At 44.3% G+C, this 9,217-nt stretch overlaps 1 protein-coding gene across 1 annotated transcript; it reads right to left on the bottom strand.

Moving 5' to 3' along the window:
• Positions 1–1,023: 1,023 nt before the first annotated feature.
• On the bottom strand, positions 1,024–2,692 carry LOC144753591 (potassium voltage-gated channel subfamily A member 3-like). Its single transcript, XM_078641232.1, has one exon. It carries the CDS (start codon positions 2,614–2,616, stop codon positions 1,024–1,026), a length of 1,593 nt encoding a protein of 530 aa, XP_078497358.1. The 5' UTR covers positions 2,617–2,692.
• Positions 2,693–9,217: the final 6,525 nt, after the last annotated feature.

Genomic DNA, 9,217 nt, shown 5'->3' with positions numbered 1-9,217 from the left:
ATCCACTAGCATAAATGCCCCATGTAGTAATTGGGTTCTGCTAGTGTGAATTTTTGCTGTCAGAGCAGTACATGTCATCGAGTAGCACAGATGACATTGTCAGCAGCCTTTAGGATTCAATGATCCAGATGAAGTTAACAGGAGTCATTAGCTGTATAGAGCTCCTCAGAGATAACCCAAACGTAGAAAAGTGGCACAAGTTAACCAGGTAGTAGTTAGCAAGAAGTGTGGGTGGGGGGAGTGGGGGCTCCAGCTCAAATACAACTGTCCAAAAAGAAGATGGCCTGCTCCTTTTTGGAGGCATCTACGTAGTTTATGTAAATGGATGTAGAAACCTGAAAGATGGGAGAAGCAGACTGTAGTCATAGGCAGTGTGCAGGTAGACCCAGGTGGAAGTCACTTAATCAGGTTGTAATACTGTAAACACAAGTGGTGCAGGTACTTGACACATGCTGTGGGGTGCCTATGGCGCTTCCAGGCAAGATGTCTAGAGCACTGTCAGATTCAGGAACCCTTGAAACCACCAGTGCTAGAGGCACTGATAGATGCATGGTTTCTAGATGCTTATGTTTCAAATTCTGACCAGATTTTGTATAAATTGCAGTGATGCTGTATCTCCCATGAGCTTGTGCTTAAATTACCAGCTGTGTTTTTCTGAAATATGATACTACTCTAGACTCACTGGTGCGGCTTCTCAGAGAGATGTATATACTCATGCCATTGTCCCGTTAAGACTATGATGCAAATGATGCCAGTGGTACCATCTCTCCAGGAAGATGATATAGATGGTCACGAGGCAGGCTCTAGCAGGAGATGCTGTAAATTCTCTCGGCAAAGACACTCCCAAGCAATTATGGCACAGATGTGGGTGGTGCTGCCTCTCAAGAGATTCCACAGATGCTCATAATGCTGTCACTCGATGGGTGATACTACAGATGCCAGTAGGGATGTCATTTGCGAAATACTGATGATGCTGCCCCTTGCAGCCTGAATAACTGTCACTCTTTCATGTACACCCCATTGTTACACATCAGTGAAGATTTTCTTCACTCCAATGGGGCCAGGATTGCCAACAGCTGTGCAGTTGGCTGCTCTAAAGGGGGTGCTGTGCTTGAAGGCCCCAGGAGGCATGCCTTCCTCAATCACCATGTAATCAGCTTTGCTAAGCAATGAGTTGCTACGCGCCTTTCGGAGGTCTTCAGTGGAGGAGAGGTGCTGGCAACTGCCCACGTGCAGATATTGGGCCTGTTCCTCACCCTCCGTTTCACGGTGGTAGAAGTAGTTGAAGTTGGACACAATAACAGGTACAGGGAGAGCAATGGTTAGGACACCTGCAATGGCGCATAGGGAACCGACAATCTTTCCGCCAATGGTGACTGGGTGCATATCACCATAACCTACTGTGGTCATAGTCACCACTGCCCACCAGAAGGCATCTGGGATGCTGTTGAAGCCAGATTTGGGGTCGTCAGCCTCAGCAAAGTAGACAGCACTGGAGAAGAGAATCACGCCGATGAAGAGGAAAAAGATGAGGAGGCCCAGCTCCCGCATGCTAGCCTTCAGCGTCTGGCCCAAGATCTGCAGTCCTTTGGAGTGGCGTGACAGTTTGAATATGCGGAAGACTCTCACCAGTCTGATGACGCGTAGGATGGCCAGTGACATGGCTTGCTGACCATTGCCCTGCCGCTCTGCAAGCTCAGTTCCTAGGGTGATGAAATAAGGAATGATGGCAACAATGTCAATGATGTTCATGATGTTGCGGGAGAAGGTGGCCTTGCTTGGGCAGGCAAAGAAGCGCACAAGCAGCTCAAAGGAAAACCAGATGATGCAAAGTGTCTCCACCACAAAAAAGGGATCAGTGAAGGAGCTGGTGACTGCTAAGCTTGTGCCATTGCCCATGAAAACTGAGAGCACCGGTGGCCCATTGTATTCCTTGTCATCGCGGAATTCAGGTAATGTCTCAAGACAAAAAATGACAATGGAGATAAGAATGACGAGCACAGACACAATGGCAATACCCCGTGCTGGACCAGAACTTTCGGGATACTCAAAGAGAAGCCAGACCTGGCGCTGGAAGAGACGAGCAGGCAATGGGCGCTCCTCCTCCCGGATGAAGCCCTCATCCTCACGGAACTTCTCCATGGCCTCCTCACCCAGCTGATAGAAGCGTATTTCCTCAGAGAAGATGTCAATAGGTACATTGACAGGCCGTCGAATGCGCCCCCCAGATTGATAGTAGTACAGGATTGCATCAAAACTGGGCCTGTTGCGGTCAAAGAAGTACTCATTTCGCAATGGGTCGAAGTAGCGCATTCGCTTCTTGGGGTCACCAAGCAGAGTGTCTGGGAACTGCGCTAAAGTACGCAGCTGAGTTTCGAAGCGTAGTCCTGAGATGTTGACCACCACCCTCTCACAGCATTCACGCCCCTCTGGTGGCATTGGTGGCCCCGGCGGGGATAGACCCGAGTCCTCCTCCAGCATACCCTCGCAGGCCAGTACTGTCATGAGTGCGTCCTCGGGTTCCGCGCTGTAGCCCGGGTTCACCAGGTTGCTGTCGGCACGGTGATGGGTGGATGAGGGCGGTGGCGAGCGCAGGAGGTGGAGGTGTTCGTCCATACAGGTGAGGTGGCGGGCAGGGAGAGGAGAAGACGCGATGGCGTCCCCTCCTCCTCTTCAGGGCCCGGGCGCCCGCCACCTCCGCCCTCTGCACGCTCCTCTTCCAATGCACGTTCTCCCACCTCACAGCTTGCTGTTTCTTCTCTCCCAAAGTCAAGAACCCCCTCGAGATGTATGGTGAATTGTACTCTTCACTTTTTAAAGTCAAAAAAAAATCGGCATTCTCCCCAATTCCAGGGTCCCTTTTTCCATGCCAGCTTGTCCATGCATTATCTCTGGTAGAGCTACTGATCCCTTGTCCCCTTTTCAAGCTTCTGACCCAGCTGCCGTCAGCTCGAATCTCTTTAAGAAGTAGCCCCCAGCATGAGTCCGAGCTTCGCCGCCATCTCCTGAGCACACGCGAACTCTTCTGTATCCTTCCTAGAGTCCGTCTCTGCTGTCGGTTCTTATCCTCGCGTAGTCTGAGTGACCTGTTCCCCGGACCACACCTGCTCCCGGCATCGCCAGTTTGTTTTCCCCTCGTCTTGGTTCCTTCGGAGTACTCCAGCACTGCCAGTGGGTTATCGTTCCGCCTCGGCTCTAGCAGCAGTTCGACGGCGCGCACAAAATTATATTTATGTATGTCCCCCGCCTTTCTCCTCCCTCCTCGCCTCTCGTCAGTTTTTCCCGCCCACAGCGCGCGGCGGGGATTAAAACGAACGATAGGTGGGTGGGGGCAGAAGGCGCTCAGGGCCCCGCGCGCACTAGATACACTTCCCGCCCAATTTCTCAGAGGCTCGCTCCCGTGCTGCGCCTGCATACCAAGCAACTGGCGGAGCCGCGCGAACAACCACCTGCCGGAGCCGAGCCCAGACTACGCTCACGTCTCAGTGTGATGGGACTGGCAGGCACGCGTGTCCGTGGCCACCCAGAGAGAGGGTTCGTGCAGAGACTAACACATCAGCACAAAGTGTTTCGCCAGACAGTGTAGTGTCTGGCGAAGCGGTAACCTCTGAAATACAGTCACCTGCTGAGAAATATGTAACCTCTTGCATGCAGGCACCTGCTGAGAAATATGTAACCTCTTGCATGCAGGCACCTGCTGAGAAATATGTAACCTCTTGCATGCAGGCACCTGCTGTGCAATATTCGGCAGCGCCTGTCGCTGGTTTTGTTTCGTGTGTGTTTGGTGCCACCTGTTGCTGATGTTTCTTTCGTGCATATGCCCCTCGATAATCCCCGTTTTTCTCTCAAGTAATTGGTCAGCCTAAACACATACCCCCTCAAGGCGTTTTTCTTATAAAATTCCCCTAATTTTCGAATCTGAGATACACCGCTTAATCAGTATTCCTGTCGGAAAATATTCCTCTCATTAGTACTACTCTCGCAGATTTTCCCAATTGTACTCATGAGAGAGACGTTTTGAAAACGCTTTCTTTCGAAAGACATTCGCATCACAAATCGCATCCCAAGATTTGCTGTCGCAGCTGATCAGTTAACCGAAATTCGTGCTGGGTGTCATTTCCTCAACAGACAACCCACACATATTGCTCTCACAGTAAATTCAGTTATAACGATTCGTCTCAAATTTATATCTCTCCTTGGGAATAATCATTCATATAGCCAACGTTTATACTACTCCGTATTCTCGCACTTTTTTAATATGCAACAGTGGCTTAAAGGATGTCCAGAATTTCAAGTACCGTTCGAGAGATCCCAATAGCGCTTGCATTCCACAAACAGATTTTTTTTCTCGCATAACAATTCTTTCTGCAAACCTCCCAGCATAACCAAAAATACCCATCAGCATACAAAGTATGTATAACTGAAACGGTTACTATCGAACTTAAATCACTTTATACAGAAAAGGATGCGTTCCTAATGCATTCAGCGTTCATTATGCATTTACGTACTTTTTTTCCGATTCTTACTTTCCAGAGCGTTCTCAACATATGCCCAACCCTGGAACTTGAAAGGCACAATTTATAATGCTCGCTATTGACAATGAGCACATTGAATTTTTTTTTTCAAATATCTTACTTAATACAAAATTCGTGGTAATCATTGAATCGAGCTCCGCAGAAGACAACTTCTGAAAACGGTTTTACCAAACATATTCTGAATTAAATATATAACTGAGATAAATGGGCAGTGTCTGAGAATGCAAATACACTGTGTGATACTACTAGAGCAAATAAAAACGAAGAGTAACTAAGGTCCTGTGAGTACCAGGGAAGCTGCACATGAGTATTGCATACTCTAGGAGATTCAAAGACCTAATCTAGCAAAGTACACATGGCAGTCACAGATGCAAAATGACAACTATAAACATATGAATATGAAAGTAAATTATGCATTAAAATATACAATGCACTTCCTAAAAGAAAGAATGATACATACAATAACCATGAAATTGCTACTGCTAATTTACACTTTGCAGTACTATTAGGTAATTGGCGAGCGGGCACCTTTTCTTTGCACCTGCCCGGCGGGAGCAGCATTTTCCTACTGCTCTAGGTGGGTGGGAGCAAAGTGGCGTTCCCTCCCCTGGAGAGTGAGAGCAGGGTCTGGGTGGGAAGTCTCCCCAGGAAACTGTTAAATATCTCTCCCCAGGAATGGGGTCCTCAGAATGGATGCCAGTATGAATCAGGAGGTGGGCGCAAGGACCCCTCCCCTTCTTAAATTAATTTGGCCCTGGGGCATGGATCCTGGGGGCCCAAAGTGGCTTGAGGAAGAGGGCTGTGTGCCCCTCACCTTCATTTAAAGAAATCAGCCCTGGGGGATGGGTTACCCAGGGCCCAATTGTGGTTTGGGAAGGGCATGAGCATGCCCCCTGTAGTATGTTAGTTTATAGTTAATTTATTTATTTATATTGCATTAGTATGGTAAGTGTTTCTTTAAGACTTGTACATTCTTTTACTGATGACATGTACCACATTCCAGTCATGAATGTTCTATATTTCACTGTTGGTCAGTTTCCTGTGAGTTGTGGATCTGACCAGACGTGCTTATTTACTGGAGAATAAATTCTAGAAGATATTACCAACTTGCTTCTTTTCATTCATCAAATACTACATTATATTGGCGACGATTGGGATGCTGAGAAGTTTCCTTCAACATAAAATTTTTTGAGAATTTTTCATGTAAGCCGATTTCCTTCAAAAAACGAACCTACGTTTCCACAACTCTACCTTCATTAGGACTAGTGAAGCGGCACTTCCTGAACACCTTCAAAACCGAAAACTGTGAGTGTACGAGTTAATTTCATTTTTGTGCGTTTCCACCCTTTCGCGCACAAAGCGTTTACCTTTGAACGCATTCCGTTGCTCCATGCGCAGACGCTCGCTCCAGCTCTCGAGCTTCACCCTCGAACCTGCCTCTTAGCAACGTCTTCACTCGACAACGCTCCAGTGTTGTTCGTGCGCGTCACCGCGTTTCAGGTCAACCAACGTGACCTGACGTGACGTGTACGTGCCGCCATATTGAAATTCTTCACCGAGCACGTCTGACTTCGGCAATCCTTCAAAATACACTCGGCTAAAGATATTTTTATCTTTTCAGAGCGTTTTTCATTCTGAAGTAAGATATATTTACTTTATATTCAACATTAACGTTTTCTGTGTACTTTGTTCTGCAAATTAATTCAAGACGTTTTTAATTAAACATGACTGATGATTCTACTTCTAGCAATACTGCTTCTACATCATCTTCTTGCATCAACATTAGTATCAGCACACCTAAAGAATTTTTAATTTCTCCAGGTGATCCTATAATAAAGTGGGATGAGTGGAAAAATTATTTTTTGAATTACATCGCCACTTTGGAGGATAATGTTGGTATTTTATCATCTGACAGAAAAATGCGAATGCTACTTCACAGTCTTGGTCCTGAAGGTCTCAGAGTTTATGAACAAATGCAAAAACCTGATAGGTCTGGAGATTATGACAAATTTAAAACAGCTTTATCTGATTTAACTGAGCATTATTCACCTACAGTTTGCATCGGTGTGACAAGACGTGCGTTTTTTAAACGCAAACAACAGCAGAACGAGACTGTTGAAGAATATGTCTCACAACTAAAAATTTTGGCTGCACAGTGCAAATTTGGTGTTTTACACGATGATTTGATCAGAGATCAAGTAGTGGTTTGTACAAAAAACAAGAGTATACAAGACAGGCTTTGAATTGAAGGGGAATCTAGCCTCAAAGATGTTATTACCTTACTAAAAAAAGCTGAATTATCAGATAGAAGTTCCAAAGCTTTATCTAAACAATCGGAATCTGCCTCCACACCTACTGTGAGTAATATATCTGATAACAAGAAGAAAAACCTTTATACAAAAAAGAATACAAGCAAGAAATTCCAGACTAATAAGAATTCTTCTTCTTCATCTAGCAAGAAATCTTTTAATAAGAACAAATCTTTTCAGAGTAGTTCATTTTCATTTGCATGTTACCGTTATGGCGACAAAAATCATAACGCAAGCTCTGAAAATTGCCCTGCTAGATCTGCAAAATGTTCCAATTGTGGTACCGTGGGTCATTATGCCAAAGTGTGCAACAAAAAATCCTATCAACATACCAAAGTAGCATGTATTACTGATACTTCTTCTGATTATGACTCTGACGTAAGCTTGTCATCTCCCAATTCTTCTGCAAATGCACAATGTAATATTGTTTTGGTTGTTGGGGAGGATGATAGAAGCAAACCCTTATGCATTGTGAAATTTGGGGGTATTCCTGTTCAAGTTGCTGCTGACTCAGGATCTCCCTATACCATTGTCAACAAAAAGATTTGGGAGAAGGATTTGGTTAATGAATTGGGTCCTCACTTAGAGCCCAGTGACATTCTTACTGAAAGCTTTACTGGTAACACTATAGAAATGTTAGGTTTTCGCTCCTTGATTTTTGAATTCAAACATCGTACTGCATTTTGTAAATTATACATCGCTGTAGATGGTCCTCCTGTTTTAGGCTGGAGAGATCAAAGATCCTTACACATTGTTCTTGATCCTAACAGTGTTGAACAAGTCCTAGTTACAGGTGTAAGTGAAGATACCAAGAATTGGATTCTTAAAGAGTTTCCGAACGTTTTTTCAGGTAAGATTGGAAAATTCAAAGGTTTTTCTCACCGCATAAGACTGAAGAGTAATGCTGTACCTATGATTCATAAGGTACGAAACATACCACTAATTGTCAGAGATGAGGTTAAAAATGATTTGTTAAAACTACAAGAGAATGGTATCATAGAACCTATTGAATCGTCTGAGTAGATTTCTCCATTGGTGATCGCTAGACGAACTAATGGAAAAATCCGCTTATGTGTTGATTTGAGAAATTTGAATAATAACATAATTGTGGATCAGTTTCCGTTACCCAGGATCGATGAAATGTTGTCTTTAACTCGTGGTGCTAAATTTTTCTCTACGCTGGATTTATCTTCAGCGTATCACCAAATCACTCTACATCATTCCAGCCGTGATCTTACTGCATTTTGTACTCCCTTTGGCTGTTTCCGTTTTCGCCGCATGCCATTTGGTTTGGCCTCTGCGGCTGCAGTTTTTCAGCGCCTCATGTCACAATTATTCGGTGATATGGCTGGGGTCATGTTCTTCCAAGATGATATTCTTATTTTAGGTAAGGATGCTACACAACATGACTCTAGACTGAGAAAGGTTATGAGAGTCCTTGATGAAAGATGTCTAACTGCAGAAATTTCTAAATGTACTTTTTCAGAGGACAAAGTTGTGTATCTAGGACATGAGATTAGTGATCAAGGAATTAGGCCTAAGACTAAACTCATAAGAGCCATTTCAGATGCCCCTGCTCCTAAATCCAAAGATGACTTGAGATCATTTCTGGGTTTAGCGGAGTTTTACTCCAAATTCGTTTCTAATTTTAGTGAGAAAACTTTTCCTATGCGGGTTCTTTTGAAGAACAAAGTTCCTTTTGTTTGGTCACAGGAGTGTCAACAAGCTTTTGAAATTATTAAACAGGCTGTTTGCTGTGCTCCCAACCTGCAAGGTTTTGATCCTACTGCCTCCACATTCGTAACTACTGATGCTAGTTCTAAATGCTTGGGGGCAGTTTTAACTCAATTGTCTGAATCTGATCAGGAAGTGGTAATTGCCTTTGCCTCAAGATCCCTTACGCCTACTGAGGAAAAATACTCAGTAATCGAAAGGGAAACCCTTGCGGTTGTGTGGGGGTTAGAGCATTTTAGAAAATTCATTTGGGGTATGTCATTTTGTGTGAGAACGGATCATAAACCCCTTACCAAATTATTAACCACACAAGGTTTGTATAAAGCTACAGCTAGGATTTCAAGATTGTCCATGCGCTTGCAAGATTTCTTATTTGTTATAAATTATGTTCCAGGTAAAAAAAACATTATTGCGGATTTTTTGAGCAGATTTTCTCTACCGATTTTTGTGGCTGACCGTAATTCGTGGAATGATTTTTCCGTTGCAAATGTTATGTCTATTTGCAACGTTTTTGACAGTTTTTCTAAAGACCAATGGCTCAAAGCTGATTCTGATGATAAACTTCTTACTGAAGTTAAATCCAAAGTTGTAATGGGTTGGAAGGATTTTTGCAAAAAGAATCTTAATGATTCTTTGAGG

This window comes from Lissotriton helveticus, chromosome 5_1 (genome assembly GCF_964261635.1).
Source record: "Lissotriton helveticus chromosome 5_1, aLisHel1.1, whole genome shotgun sequence".
Classification (NCBI taxonomy): domain Eukaryota; kingdom Metazoa; phylum Chordata; class Amphibia; order Caudata; family Salamandridae; genus Lissotriton; species Lissotriton helveticus.
The sequence above is the reverse complement of the archived record's forward strand: the minus strand, read 5'-3'. Positions and strand labels throughout refer to the sequence as shown.

Excerpts from the sequence above, each read along its gene's own strand:
- LOC144753591 (XM_078641232.1), bottom strand. The coding sequence starts at position 2,616 with ATGGACGAACACCTCCACCTCCTGCGCTCGCCACCGCCCTCATCCACC.